The sequence below is a fragment of the Muscardinus avellanarius genome, assembly GCF_963383645.1.
Source record: "Muscardinus avellanarius genome assembly, chromosome: 7".
NCBI classification, from domain to species: Eukaryota; Metazoa; Chordata; class Mammalia; order Rodentia; family Gliridae; genus Muscardinus; species Muscardinus avellanarius.
The window spans coordinates 105,592,161-105,608,375 of NC_137793.1; the positions used below are offsets into that span (position 1 = coordinate 105,592,161).

The 16,215-nt window shown below is 44.3% G+C and overlaps 1 protein-coding gene across 1 annotated transcript in view; it reads right to left on the bottom strand.

The window, feature by feature from the left end:
* Positions 1–247: 247 nt before the first annotated feature.
* Positions 248–16,215, bottom strand: part of CACNA1E (calcium voltage-gated channel subunit alpha1 E) — a gene marked incomplete at both ends in the record, with an annotated part of 387,788 nt that continues 371,820 nt past the window's right edge. Inside the window, 7 exons of the mRNA XM_080698762.1 lie at positions 248–790; positions 2,134–2,324; positions 4,346–4,526; positions 5,569–5,697; positions 8,969–9,080; positions 15,077–15,183; positions 15,468–15,568. Coding sequence (XP_080554888.1) covers positions 248–790; positions 2,134–2,324; positions 4,346–4,526; positions 5,569–5,697; positions 8,969–9,080; positions 15,077–15,183; positions 15,468–15,568 — 1,364 coding nt within the window. The remainder of the gene's footprint in view (positions 791–2,133; positions 2,325–4,345; positions 4,527–5,568; positions 5,698–8,968; positions 9,081–15,076; positions 15,184–15,467; positions 15,569–16,215) is intronic.

Sequence of the window (16,215 nt, forward strand, 5' to 3'; positions counted from 1 at the left end):
ACTATCCTGCCATCTTCCTGTATTTTCTTTCCCCAGCAAAGAGGCAGAACTATGGCAGTGCCCATCTTGCAAAAGGAAATAAAGCGATTTGGTGGGTTTGACTGGTCCTTCGCTTCCTCTTCTCCGGCAATGCATGGCGTCTATCTTCCTTGTCCCTCCTTCCTCCCCCCCGGGCCGCACTGGCTTCCCAATTCGGTCTCGGTTTTCTCCCTGCAAGAGAAGAGCATGCATCGGAGGGGAGCAGCTTCTAGCACTTGTCGTCTTCTTCCGTGTCGCTCAGGAGGTCACTGACGGCTCCGCACATCATGCCAGGCCCAGGCCCCCCGCGCCTCCGCCGCCGATAGTGCCCGTTGGGCATCTGCCAGCTGTGCCGCAGGGGCGGGGCTGAGCCGATGGTGTTGGATCGGCCCAGGCTGGTAGCCACGGCCGCTTCGAAGGTGAGCGTCTCCTCCTCGCCACAGTCCGAGGCGTGGGAGTCTTCGTGCAGGGCCAGGTAGGGCTCCGAGATATAGCGCTGTGGGGACAACTGCTGGCCCTGCTGGGGGTGCGGGGAGTTGGAAGACTCAGCCAAGCAGGCGCTGTTGCTCTCCAGCGCTCGGGAGGTCAGCGGGGACCCACCCTCGCTTCCATCAGCAGGCGGAGAAATGCTACCAGCATGGCGCAGCAGGGAGCTGTAGGAGAGCAGGGGCCGAGGCTTTGGTGGGACGGGTGGGAGCTGCCGCCGGCTTCGTCTAGGGGTGCTGGTGTCAGAGATGGAGGGGATGGAGCTCTCACTCAAAGAACCTGTGCCCTACACATCAGGAGAAACATGGTGTGTTAGACTGGGCTGGGTATGATCCGCTTGGGGTCTTCTTAGAGCCCCTGAACCCCTCCTACAGAACGCCTTAAAGTCTGAATTGTGGGAAGGAAGGCCTGAGAGGGAGCACCCTGCTGGGCATATCTCTCAGGGACACAGGGATGAAAGGACAACTCAACTTGTGCGAAAGAGTCTCCTCTGAGGACCCAGTTAAATCGCAGGTGCAGGATCAGCTGTCTGGGGGAGCCACATAGAAACAAGCTCTCCCCTGGCCCTGCCCGCTGGTCCAAGACACAGTCCACTGACCAGCAAGAACTGGAAGCTGTTTGTGCACAACAGGCATAACAAGTGACATACAGCGGGGCAGGCTAGACTTTTCAGAAAGATTACTCCACTGGAACTTTGGGGTTCCGGTGTCTGGGAAACTTTTTCTTGGTGGGAAGCCCCTCACCTTTGCTTCTCGCTTCCCTGTGTGTGGTGGCTGGCTTACTTCCGTGTTCACACCCACATACTCATCTCTCGGCTCAGTCCCTCCTTGTCCTTCCTCACACCTCTTCTCAAGGATGCTTGAGCCCAGCTGTTGGCAAATGCACTGCAGGGCAGCCTTTCTCAAGGTGTATGTGGCCCATGACCCTCCTGCTCAGAAGCTCCTGGGGAGAGGGGTCCTTTACATGGGTCTCACTAGAATCCTCGAGGTCCTGGGAGTGTGCAGTGGTAACAAGCTCCACACACAATTCTGTTTTGCAGCTGAATTTGAAAAGCACTGTTCTGGACGGTCAGCCTTTCTACTGTCCATGTCTGAACACCCGCGCTAGCAGCCCTTGCTCTTCTATTTCTGCTGAGCTGGTCTCAGATCCCAGCTCAAAGAAGCTTAATAGTGAGGGCGGGGGGTGAGGTGTAATATTGAGTCAAAGAATAATTTCAAGGAGTTGGTATTTATTTTTTAGGCCTCGGCGGGGATTTCCGTCAAAGCCAAAAGAAGAGACATGGTGTCCCCTTGGGAGGGCAGGGCAATAGGTAAACAAAGCTGAATTGCCCTGACACATGAATCTTGACCCAAGACATCAATCACCACTCCTCCAATTTTAAGGTCACACAAAAGCCAGATATTTCTGGCTACCAGATGATTGATCCTTTCCTCCCAATCTGTCTTTGTACCTCTTAATTCTGAAGTCTGAAATGGAAAGGACCTCTGGATCCCATCACCTTTCTTGGGGAAAAATCTGGTTTTGTGAGAATGCACCTAATTTCTAAGGACGCTAACACGTATAGTTTACTGTGCAACTCTGTCTCTGAGAGGCCGCAGGTGCTCAAGTTCTGCTCCTCTCCAAGCTCACCTGTCTGTTGGGCGTCTGTGACCTGCCCTCGCTGGGTGACCTGGACTGACGGCGCTCTGGGGACTCCCAGTCGGCCTGGTTCCCCCGCTCCTCGGAGTTGCAGCGGGAGACATCGGGAGAAAGGAGATGCTTTCGCTCTTTTGATCGTCCCCGCTCCCTGCCCCCTGAGCGGTGGGTGTCAGACTTGTGGCCTACAACAGATGACAAAATTAACTGGTTATAACTGGGCCCATTCTGGCCACTAAGGGAAACTCTCCTGAGAAACTGCATCTCTGCCTGGGACTGGGCCCTGTTGTGAACTGCGTGTTTGAACTCTCAATGGAATGATGTTAGGAGAGAGGTACACAGGTAATAAGGTTGGTGCCCTCATGATGGGATAAACTTTTCCTCCCTGTCTGCTCTCCACCTTGTGAAAAGACAGGTACCTGTAAATTAGGAAGAGGGACCTTGCCAAGTATCGGGTGGGTCTGCCATCACCCTGATCTTACATTTCCAGCCTCCAGAGCTGTGGTAGGTATTTGCAGGGTTTTTTTGTTTGTTTGTTTTTGGTGGTACTGTGGTTTCTGGAAACCCTTCTACCTCCGGGATACACTCCCAGACCTATTTTATACTTTTTCATTTGGAAACAGGGTCTCTTAAGCCAGCACAGCTGGCTTTAAACCTGTGTGATCCTCCTGTCTCCACTTCCCAAGCGCAGGGATTGCAAGCGTGCACCACCACCCCAGCTATTTATTTATTTATTATTTATTATTTATTTATTTATTTATTTTTGGTGGTACTGGGGTTCCTGGAACCCTTCTACCTCCACGCTACACTCCAAGACCTACTATATATATATATATATATATATATATATATATATATATATATATATATATATATATAAATTTTATTTGGAAACAGGGTCTCTTAAGCCAGTGAGGCTGGCTTTGAACCTACAGGATCCTCCTGTCTCCACCTCCAAGTGCGGGGATTACAAGCGTGCGCCACCACGCCCGACCCAGGTATTTGTAGTTTAAATCACCCAATCTACGGTGATTTGTTGTAGCAGCCTGAAGTAAGACAGGTTCCTAAAGAAATTTGCTTTTTTCCGGGCATGTCAACAGATGATCTGAAAGGCAAGTTGGTGAGAAAAGCTAGACAATTCTCCTTTATGAGCAGGTAGGTCTGCAAGTCCACACTAGAAACATGGGGATGTTCAAGAATGCAACCTGCTCTCTTTTGCTTCTGTTTATGCTACAGGAAGTAAAGACAGATGCCTTGAGAACAATAAGGCTCAGGAATTCTCCATGTTCTGCCCAGGGATGGGAGTATAGCTTTGGCAGAGGGAGGGAGACGATGGGAGGGGATGGCACCAAACAGAAGGGAATTAAGAAGGTTCTGTGAATAAAATAATATTTGACCTAATGGAATGCCAGGGTGAAGACCCTGGGTTTGAAGTAAAAAGGATCTCACTCAGTTTTTGTCCAATTCTGCCACTTATTGGCCCTATGATATGGCATGCCACTATTTTTCAGCTTTGATTTCTTCATCTGGTAAAAAATAGGTTGAAACAAACCCTTTGGTAAAGAGTACTGTGCAAGCTTCCCAGAGTTAATCATTATTTTTAGCAAGTTTTTTTTTTATCAGTATAACTTATTTCAAAAGAAAGAAAAGAAAGCAGAGAGAAAAATTTAAATGTAGCCTAAACACATGAAACAATTCCAGGTAGTGCTCTATGGGTTGTTGTGAAGTTGATGGCCAGAGCTCTGGCCTTCACCACCACTAATCAGAGAGTTCCTAACACATTCCTAGAGTCTCAATGGTTTTACAGAAGGCTATTTGAAATCCTGGATTCTATTGATCTATACAGCCCTACTCCAGAAGGAAGGATCTGCATCCACATTTATGATGGATCTAGAGGGCTTTGGCCTCTTTCAGGATAAGTTAGTTATGAGAACAGCCTTTGGTAAAGACCTTCCTTCCTTCCTTCCTTCCTTCCTTCCTTCCTTCCTCCCTCCCTCCCTCCCTCCCTTCCTCCCCTCCCCTCCCTTCCCTTCCCTTCTCTCCCCTTCCCTTCCCTTCCCTTCTCTTCCTTTCCCTTCCCTTCCCTAGACCCTTGTCTTTCTCTATTCCAGTCATCTGCAATCCTCACTAGAATAAGTTCCCTGGAGTAGAAGCCCACTACCCAGCCAGCTGCCTGCCCAAAGAGCAGACACTGAAGACCCCTCACCGGAGTCTGCGTTCAGGCGATGGGCCGACAGCCGCAGGGAGGAGTGGTAACTCCGGCGACGTGACTTGTAAGTATTTTCACTGCTTCGCTCCATGGAGAATTCCTCCAGCCATGAAGAATTGGAACGCTTGTCCCGAATAGTAGAAAATGAACGTCTCATGGAGCTAGGGTCTGTCACCACCTGGAAATAGGAGCCCCCAGAGGAATACAAGGTCTGGATTAATTACTGCAGAGGGCTAAAAACCCAGAAGTGGGACTGAGACTGTTAAGGCCTGGGGATTGTCACCCCTGGGAAATGCAACCTCCCTGTGTCCCTTGTACTCAGGCTTTAGCAGCAGAGGCTGTTTGAGAACATGTCCTTATATTATGTGAACACATTCACTGACACTGGTCCAGGGTCTTCTCTTTGTGCTCAAGAATGCAAGCAGCTGAGTGTGCTAGACAATGCCAAGAAGAGCACAGGCAGGTGCTACACACGTTTCTCCCAGAGCCAGCTACCATGGGGCTCAGTCAGCATCTGCTGGAAACACTAAGCTGCTTGAAACAGGAGAGGCCAATTGCCATATAGGCTACACCACAAAAGAAGCATGGCTTTGCTGTTTTTGTTTTGCTTTTCTTTTGCCTTCACCAGAGAAGGCCCCGCTCTATAGCACTAGAGAGAGCGCTTGCAACTGAACAACTTCTAAGAATGCACCAGCCTCCCTCTACCACCCATCCCATCCTCACCCCACCTTCAACTCTGGCATTTGAGTTTGTCACAGACGTTAATATGGATTCACTGAAACGTCTTGTCTGTGTCAAAACTTGACGTAAGACAGACAGACAGGTAAAAGAAGCCAGGAAAACAGACAAAGAAATGAGGCGTGGCCTGCACTAGATAAGACAGTCCTGACACAGCTGTGTTTGAGTAACTGCATACGTGGTAGTGGAGCCAGGAAAGGAGAAGAGGACAGGGGGAAAAGAGAGAGAAAAAAAAAAAAAAAACCCTGGAAAGTATTTTTTGCTTGGCAGGTTAAGTCTTAGCTCACCAGGAGGGAGTTATACCATTGTGCAGGCTAGGCTACTGTGTCGAGGGGCTCGTTGAAAGACAGCGGAGGAGTGGGCTCTGTTACAGCAGGCGTGAGAGCAGATCCAGGGATCACCTGAAAACTTGAGATAGTTCATAACCCACCTACTACAGCCTGGGATGGCACCACCTGAGGGAGCTGGTGGGTGCTTTTTACCTGGGGATCCACAGTCAGACGTGGCATAGAGGATGCCCTCCCAGGTCCCGCATGCTCCTGGGTGTCCGCAGGCAGGTAGATGCCATGGTTAGAGGACTGCACGCTTTTTAATTCACTAACCTCTGGCTCCTGGAAATAAACACACAGCCAAGCTTGTGGGACTTGGTTCCATCTCATCGCTTCTCACCTCCAGTGGATGATTTTGCCTCCTCAGAAGTGGTGTTCAGAAGGGAGATTGGCATCTTTAAGGTCTCGGCTGTATGTATGTATGTATGTATGTATGTATGTATGTATGTATGTTTGAATGTGTTTCTGTAGACACGTGTGGTATACCAGATGTCCCAAACACAAAACTCTAACTGGGATTGAGAGGGGAAGGCCACATTTTTCTAGTCAAACACCTTTGTTTCATTTATTTATTTTTAATCACTAGGCAGTCCTTCAGATACTACAGCTTTATGAAACATTGTTAATTATAATACATTTTTGGCATGTGAAGTTTACTATCTGAGAGGCACTAACTTTGGTTTTATCTTAATCCAAAGCAGCCTTTTTATCAGTTAAACAGGAATCAGGCGTGTAAAGAAAATCACTAATTATCTGATACAAAACATTTCTTTTCTTAAGCTTTAAGATACATGACATTATTAGGTAAGAGTTTTCTTATGATTTTAACCATCCAAAAATGTGGTGGGCGGCCATCTGTCAGAGAGCTGTAGACTAGTGCAGTCCAATCGAAATATAAGGCAAACCACTTATGTAATTTTAAATTTCCTAGTAACCACATTTTAATAACATATTTTATTTAATCCAATATATCCAAATATTATCATGTCAACATGTAATCAATATAAAAATTAATGAGATATTTTACATTTTATTTGGACTCATCACATTTCAAGTGGTAAATACCACATGTAGCTAATGTCTACTGTTTAGGACTCTGCCCCTCTCAAGAGTTGGAGGGGAAGCTCTAAGTTTCTGTTCTGTTATTTTCCTGGTTAAAGAATGTCAGTTTGGCAGTCTTACATGCTCTATAAAGATAGCTGGTATCATTGCATAAAGAACAGAGCTACTTTAGTGATTTTTATGTGGGCCACCCAAAAAAGAGATCCAAGAACATCTTGGGCATATGGAAATTATACTAGATAAAGCTTATATTATTTGTTTTGTTTTGTTTATTTTGCAATACTGAGGATTGAACTTGGGGGCATTCTACCGCCATGCTATACTACCAGCCATTTTTTTCATTCTTTATTTTGAAACAGGGTCTCACTAATTTGCAGAGAGCCTCACTAAGTAGCTGAGGCTGGACACAAACCTGCTATCCTCCTGTCTCAGCCTCCCAAGTACTGGGATTACAAGCTTGCACCACTGCGCCTGACAGAAAACGTTATTTTATATTTAGGAAATTACATCCCTATTAAAACGTTAGTGTCTGAGTAGGGCGTTGCCCAGAGAAAGGTCCCTGGTACACCTCTCGGCCTTCATGATTAAGCTGTGGTGGTTTCTGGTGTGTATGGGCCAAAGTCCTTCCCAGGACATGTGGTGTGTGCACTTGGGTATGGTACAGTGTTTGCTACATGTTTTATACGGCACACAGTTCTGACTCCAAACAGACGTGGTAACAACACTGCAGTCCACAGGTGTCAGGCGGTGTGAGACACACACTCCATATGCACACACACGAATTGTGGCCACGCCTCAGGATGTGCAGCAGGGACCCCAAGGAATGGGCAGAGGTACACAGTGATGAGTGTTTGGCACAGCCAACACCCAGATCAAATTACAGACACCAGCACTGACAATGAGATGAACACACATCCGAAAAAGTCCTGGCACTACGCCTCAGCCCTGGGGAGCCCACAGAAATGAGAAGGTAATAGAGTTTCCCTGGGAGAAAAAAAAGGACACACTGAGATTTTTCTTACCAGATGTCACCAGGCAGGCAGGCTGTAAATGCTAAGCAGACCTTTTGAGAATCAAACTCTATACCTATTAGTCCTTAGGCCTCAGAGCCAAGTGCCTCAGAGAGGAAGAGAGAATCATTCCAAGAAATCCTACCCAACTCAAAAACACCCTCAGGCAATTGCTAGTGCACAAGGGGTGTCTGACCTCACCGTCTCTCTAGCACAACCAGCAACCACAGAATACAGGATCACACATTCATTCTAGTTACTGTTCCCCCCCTTCTGAGGGGGTACCCATTCCATCACATATGCACGCCACACTCACTCCACCACCTTATCTACTTGGAATGGCTCTGGAGCATACAATAGCAGGAAGGGCCCAGGAGAGAGATGAAGGGTAAAGAGGAATTACTGATAGGTTGTAAAGTATACAAAATTCATGCAATACTAGCTGGCTATAAAGACTTTTGCATTGGTTGGATTTGGGCATTTTCTCTGTAGTCCACTTAAAATCAGAAGGGAGCTTGACTTCATTACTCCTGAACTAGGAATAATGGTAAAGTCGATTAGCTCTGGGAATCACCTTCCAGCTTTGTACTAGCAGAGTCAGAACTGGAATCTGACCTTTCTTCTCTAAGCTTTAATTAGACTCAATAGGCTTCTCAGAAATTTCACCATCTATACTAATGAAAACTCATGTTGGACGCACATCAATGACTTCAGGGGCCTCTTAGAATATATTTGACCTGGTAGAACCAGGACCAAAAGGCCTGATTTTCTTGAACTACACAAATTAGAGGTGGGTAAGTTTTCTGTACCTATTGGAAGAGTCATTGCTGCAGATACTGCTGCTAAGTGGTAGAAAAGGAAGGCTTCACCAAGGGCTGGCAGCAGGTGTTTCTTGTTCTTGTAAGCAGAACCTGGTACACTATGCTACATAGTTGGTGCCACTCATTCTACAATAATTTTTTGTTTGTTGTTGTTGTTAGTTTTGGTACTGGGGATTGAATCCAGGGGCATTCTACCTCTAAACTACACCCCAAGACATTTTTATTTTGAAACAAGCAGAGTTTCACCAAGTTGCTGAGGCTGGCCTTGAATCTGTGATCTTCCTGTCTTCACTTTCCAAGTACTGGGATTACAGGCATGTGCCACAATGCCTTACAAAAACTGGTCTTATATTTCCCTCTCACAGGTAAGAGTTTATATATGACTTTTCCTTACACACTTGATGCTCAGGGACATAAAATAAAAAAGTATGGCTCAAAGTAATATAAGTTCCTGCCGGAGGGAAGGGGTCTCTGGGATTAAAAGCTCAAAGATGGAAGGTTATCTGAGAGCATGAGAAACTGGGTTTTTGATGGCAGAAAATTTTCAAGATAATTGGTTAGAATACCAGGAAGGTTTTCATGATGGATTATGGGTATGAAATAAAATTGGAAAAGGAAACCAAGGAAGCATTTTTGAGATCATATAACTCATTCATTCACCAGAGATTGTTGTTCCTGGAACTGTCCATCATCGGTTGGGTCCATACAAGCCAACTGGAATATTTCCTGGGGGGACAGTGGGCTCATTGAAGGATATCCACTCCGGCCACTCCTGCAAAGCAATGTCAAATTCAGAGGTAATGAGAGACAGAAAAAAAAAAAAACCTGTCATGCCATAGCTGTCATTGAGAATTCCCTTCCCAGACAAGATTCCTTCCCTGTCAGGGTAACACCCTTTGCCCTTGGCTGGCCTATAATCCTGATAACTTGTAATTGGCTGATTTTCATAAAAGCACTGGGAAACAGAGACATTGGAGTTTCCAACCTGCATTTGGAGCCATTTATCATTCTGCTGGTGACTAGCATATCTGTGACAAATGACATCATTTGTCACACTCAGCCATATGGAAGACCAATGCTAGACTACAAAGCTGTTTCTGTTGAGTTTCCCCATTGGGCAGAAAAAATCTCATAGTTAAACAGTGAACAGCTTGTTTAAATATTAAGCATTCATAGCCTTTTTTAAAAAAATTCTTCATTCTCAGTAATATGGTCTTATTGTGCCAACATCCCTGGCCAAACCAAACTCAGTCCAATTCAAGTCCATGAACACTTACTGAAGGACTACTCTGCTATAGACTCTATCTACTGGCTCATGAGCTGGGGGATTATTCCAGAGGTGGTGCTGAAGAAGTAAAAACTATTTGGAGGAGGGTTTTACGGTGAAGTAAGAGAAGAGAGAAAAATCTATGTCCAAATGAAGATAAAGAGGGATTTCACCATACTTTTTCATTATATCACTATTTGGTACTTCCAGATACTTTTAGATAATCAGCTACACTGTGTTGGTTAGGAAAAAAAGAAAAGAAAAGGGAGCGGCAGCCAACCTCTCCTGATCATTTGGCTCCTGTTAACATTCACTGCACTAATCCAGTGACAGATACCCTTGACCTGATCATAAACAGAGTGAGAATAAAGAGAGTACAGAGGCCAGGGACTAGAAAACAGCTCTGTCTGAGGTGGTACACTTAGGAGATGCAACACCATCTCTCCCAGTGTCAATCTTCTGTCCCAGAGAGAGCCATTTCACAGTTAAGTCTATTGCTGCTGTCTTTGCCCCATAGAAAATTGGAGGCATGATCAAGGATTGCCAGTGATTTAAAAATAATCCATAGGTGCAGTCGTATGACAGAGAATCACAAGGAAAGCTAGGAATAGCAGAGAATCACCCAATCTGTCTTCTTGCTGCTAGTGAGGGCTTTATTTAAGTTGCAACTGCTACAGAGTCATCAGACAGTTAAATGACCTGCCTAAATGTCAGTCCTTCCTAAATGTGCCCTATCCTGAAAGCCAACTCAGAGCAAGATGAGCACGGCTAGTATAAGAAATGGACCCCCCATTATTCCTATAGAGAATAAGTGATTCTAAATTTACAGTAGGCGGAGATGACCTGCTGTGGTTTGAAGTGTCCCCCTAAAATTCATGTGTTGGAAATTTCATCCCTAAATATATATGTTAGAGGTATTTGGAGATGGGGCATTTTGGAATTAGAATGCAGTGAGATCATGGGAGTAAGGTCCTTGTGATGGCATCAGTGGCTTTATGAGAAGAGAGAGAGAGAGAGAGAGAGAGAGAGAGAGAGAGAGAGAGAGAGAGAGAGAGAGAGAGAAGCTCAGAGAAACTCAGAGAAACTCAGGCTATCAAGCTTGCTCTGTCTCACTGTGCAGTGGTCTCCACCATGAGATGGTACAGCAAGGAGGCCTTCACCAGAGGCGATGTCATGCTCCTGGATTTCCAGCCTCTAGCACTTTGAGCCACATAAAATTATGCTCCTTGTCTCGGGTATTTCATTACAGCAACAGAAAACAGACTGGCAGGACCACTGGAGTCAATGAACGACTTCATAGTTATTTGAACCCAGAGTGATCCCCTACTTTGAAAACCTCATTAGCTTTCTTGTTTTTAGGGTAAAGTCCAGAATCCATTGCATGATCTCTCTCAGGATCTGGTCCCTGCCCCACCAGCCTGTTCTTGGATTGCTTTCTCTTTGGCCCTCAGATGTCCACACACTAGTCATCTTTAGTTGGTTAAATGTGCCAGCCTTTTTCCTGTTCAAGACTTTAACTCAGGCTGTTTACAGAGGGCAGGGTGCTTTTCTCCAACTCCCCAGGTCCCTGTACACACTTTCCATGTATTTTTAATTTTCTTACCAAATCTTAGGAAATCTTCTCTGCTTCTCATAACTGGCCAGGTCTCACTCTTACATGCACTCATCTCATGCTTCATTTTTTTCCTTTAGAACTTATCATAACTGTGAATAAATCATTGAAAATGATGGCTTCTCTTTTTTCCAATAGTTCTCCTGGTTTTTTTTTTTGTTTGTTTGTTTTTTCTAACAGTATAATCTCTCATTGACCATTTTCTGGTCTGCCATTCCGCTTGATAGATTTATTTATACTGCCCAATTTGGACACATACCTCATATTGTGCTATCTTTATTTATTTATTTTTTATTTAAAGTAAATGTTATACATTTCTTTTTTTTTTTTTTGGTGGTACTGGGGTTCCTGGAAGCCCTTCTTCCTCCGGGCTACACTCCCAGACCTATTTTATATTTTTGAAACAGGGTCTCTTACGCCAGCACGGCTGGCTTCGAACCTGCGCGATCCTCCTGTATCCGCCTCCCAAGCGCGGGGATTACAAGCGTGCGCCACCACGCCCGGCAATGTATACATTTCATCTGTATTTGATGTCCTCTTTCCCCCCTCATTTTCCCTTCCCCTCTCCCGACAATTAATACCCAGGCTAACCTTGCTATATTTGTACCTTTACACCTATTTGGAAGTAGCCCCTCATCAATCAAGTTCAGCCTCCTTCCTATCTTAGTTTTCCATTCAAACTTTGCTGAGATTTCCCTTCCATTATCTGGAGTCCCTCTGGTATCCCCAATGCTCACTAGTTTGGGCATATTAGAGGAAACATATGTTCCTTCTCTTTTTGTGTTTGGCTGATCTCACTTAACATAATTCTTTACAGCACTTTCCATCTTCTTACAAATGACATGATTTTGTTCTTCTTTATAGCTGAATAGAATTCCATTGTGTGTATTTGCCATAATTTTGCAAAACATTCATCTGTGATGGGGACCTAGGTTGTTTCCATATTTTGGCTATTACAAATTGTGCTGCTATGAACATAGGTATGCATATGTTGCTGTAGTTCTCTGTTTTCAACCCCTTTGGAAAAATACCCAGGAGTGGTAAAGCTGGATTATATGGTGGATCTATTCCAAGTTTTCTAAGGAATCTCCACACAGATAGCCATAGTGGCTGAACTAGTTTGCACTCCCACCAACAATGTAAAAGAGTTCCTCTTTCCCCACATCCTCGCCAGCATTTTTTGTTATTTGATTTCTTTATGCTTGCCAATCTGACTGGGGTTAGATGGAATCTCAGCGTAGTTTTGATTTGCATCCCCCTGATGGCTAATGATGAAAAACATCTTTTCATGAATATATCCAATAGTTCTCCTGTTTAACATCTGTCTTTCCACCAGATGTAAGCTCACTGAGGGATGGGCTCTGGCAGTCATTCTCATTCAGGTAGCCCTAGAGCAATCTACATAACCTATGCATGAATAATGCGTACCCCTTGAAATACAAGTGCTCCTCAGGAACCAGCCTGCTCTTGTGCCAATATCTCCATTTCAGGAAATGTACCAACATTCACTAGGCTTAGAACAGAAACAGAAGAGTCATCTCCGATTTCTCTTTTCCCTTCACTCCATGTAGCAAATCCATCATCACCAAATTTTACCCACTCTACTAAATATTCTTTTTGCCCATCTCTCCCCACTTCTATCTTGCCAGTCCAAGCCGCTGTCATTGATAATTTACGTGATTGCCATGATCTACTAAATGGTGTTCTTGTTTCTAGAATTGCTCTTCCTGATCCATTGTCTGTCTTGAATTTATGACTAAATCTTTGAAAAGCAAAAATATGATCATGTTGCACTGAAGCACAGAACTCTGTCATCCTAATACAAATTATAATTTCTTCATCTTGTTTATAACGTCCTTGCCCAAGTGTAGCTTTTCAAACTCACCATCTACCACACTTCCTGAGCTCTTTGCTCCAACCCTCTCACAGTTTTTAGGTTCCTTAGATTTACCACTCTCTCTCCTCCTTTGATGAGTTTACCTTCAAGTCTTAATGGATGTTACTTCCTTGGGGGGATCTCACCAAACTCTCAAACTAGATATGCAGTTTATTTCATATTGCATCACAATAGCCTTCCCTTCCATATTTTAATCCAGACTATTCTTGTAATTTGTTTTACTAGATTTGTCTCCATGGGGACTCTGGACATTTTAAATGCTGCATCTCCAGTTCCTGGGCCAAATTGATTCTTAACAAATATTGGCAAAATCAAGGAGAAAATCAATCAGTAAATACGTGGAAGGGAAGCTAAGTGATTCCAAGGTACAGGTTACTTTGAAGAGCAAATAGCTATAGATAAAACAGAAATATAGAACAAGGGAACCAGTAAGTGTGTTCAATTTCTAGGCCAAGGATCAACCCATGAAAACACGGTGTAAGCAATGAGGAGACCCCTTTGTTACAATCATATTTCCTTTTCTGCCTCCTTCACAGAGCAAAAATAAACATCTACTTGTTTTCTGTAGACAGGAGAATCTATACTCTGCCACCTCATCATATTGAATTGTTTGTAAAAATAGCCAATGGCCTTGGTCATGACTCTGGTCTCTTCTCTTCCAAATGTGTTGGATTATGACTTCTGAAAACGCTTTTCAAAAACAGACTTCCAACACCACAGGCAGAAAGAAGTTAACTGGTGTGAGCAGTTCCAAATGGCGTTCCAACAGAGACTTCACTCCTAGGCCCTGTATATTATTCTCCTGATAATCAGGTAAATTGTGCTATTTAGTATTATGGGTTCTATAAAGACTAGGACTGTTAATCCCAACCACAAACACTCATTTGCATGAAGGAGAGGGACCCATGCTCTTTGGGAGCCCAGTCCATGCTTGCTGATGAGAGGAAGATAATGTCATAAGATATGTATGTTATCATAAATCGTTTCTGACTAACAACCAAATTGTACTAAGGCTTATAACTTAGAAGAACTGGCATATTTTTTAATTAGAGTTTTGCTTCAACTTCTATTTTTTTTTCTGATGAAAGGTCCCTTTTGTTCATTAAAGATGATAATGCTATAGTGGAAAGACTCCAGAGTCAAAAAAAAAACTAATTTAAATTAATTTAAATTACAGGTCTGTTTCCAAGTAGCCATATGGCTTTGGGCAACTTATTTAACCTCTTCATGTGTTCGTGTGTGTGTGTGTGTGTGTGTGTGTGTGTGTGTGTGTGTGTGTGTGTGTTATACTAGGGATCGAACCCAGGGACATTCTACACCCTGATTCCTATTCTGTTTTGAAACAAGTTCTCACTAAGTTGCTGAGGGCCTTGCTAAGTTGCGGAGGCTGGTATTGAACTAGCGGTTCTCTTGTCTCAGCCTCCCAAGAACTGAGATTAAAGGCAAGTGCCACTATGCCTGGTTATTTAATCTCTTTTAGTCTCCAGTTCTTAATTTGTAAGAGTGGTGATATTAATATTTACACCCAGGGTACAGCAGGCAAAGAATGTCTTGAGAAATGTCAATCCCAGTGAAAGAATTGAGTAACTATTTTACACTTCGCAATCAGGGTACCCATGAAGGCATTTATATCTAACACAACTCTAGATCAACTGGGAAGCAATAACCAAGAATCAACAGAAGATGAGTATTCTTCACAAGAGGACTATGAGTAAGATGCTAACACATTAAAAGGCTAGTCCAAGCTCCCTGTTTCTACTGTCTGTTCGCAGGGTTCATTGTTGCTGAGGCTGGCTGCAGCACTAAACATGCTTAGTTTCTGTTTCTATTACCTCTGCTCAGTAACCATTCTGAGATATTCAGTCTCAGGAAGAGAATCACTCAGCTCAGAGCAAGATTTCTGGACTTCTGGGTAATGAGTTCCTGGGCCCACACAGGTGGTTGGGTGGTAAAAATGCAACCAGGGGCCCTGGACCTTTCACTTCTACTCACAGGCCTGAAGCAGGCTCCTGATGGAGATAAGGCAGGGATTTGGCATTAGCAATGATTTCCTGAGGCAGAGATGAGGGCTCCATGCGCTGGAACATGGGTGCATTTTTCTGTGTAAAAAACAAACAAACAAAAAAAAACAATAAAGAATTCTTATGACTTTGTGGGGCTCACTGTGGCAGGGGGATACAAGTTACATGAGTTATCTAGGAGCTTGACTGATACCTCATTTGAGTATCTTAACCTTTGATCCACTAGGTTTCTAATCCCGAGACACCAGAAAGGCCCTGCCTCCTTTTCTGTACACACGGGGCACCATCCCCAGGGATGCACAGCCTTTATCCTCAGGAGCCCTCTCATGGCCCACCCACCTACTGCTGGCGTGGACCTTCACCTGTTCCTCCAGCTGCTGCCTCTGCTTCTTCACCTTACTCTGTTTATAGTAGTCCATGATCATCATCGCTGCATAGATTTTGCCCACAGTCAGGTCAGAAGCTAAAAATACAAATGTGGCATGGTGTTGAACAAGGAGAAGACAGGTGGATGGAAATGGGGATACATCGTAAGCTTTGCTGCCCACAATCTGAAACAGGTATGCACTCTCGGCCACCCATTCATCTGCGGCTTGTTGAGGTTCTGAGGATACAAAGGGAAAAGGTCCCCCAGAACTGTTCTCAAAGCTGACACATCCAGGTGATGATGATGATACTGAAGATAAGAAACACATTACTAAGCATTGGCTCCGACCATTTCACATGTCCATCTCTAAGTGAAAACACCCTTTTTCTCAATAGATGAGTATTTGATGAACAGTATTTTGTGAAGGGAAGAAGCTATGCACTCAGGAAGTTTCATTCACAACCACAAAGACTTATCATAAGAAACTGTTTGCAATAATGATACAAGAAACTTAAGAAGTGGGAAATTAATTTTCCTCAGGATAAATAGCAACCTTCCTCTATCTTCTTTTGTTTCCGGTACTGGGGATGGAACCCAGGGGCATTCTACCTCTAAAATATACCCCAGGACCTATTTTTATTCTTTATTTTGAAACAGGGTCTTACTGAGTTGCAGAGGGCCTTATTAAGTAGCTGAGGCTGTTCACGAACTGTGATCCTCCTCTCTCAGCCTCCCAAATGCTG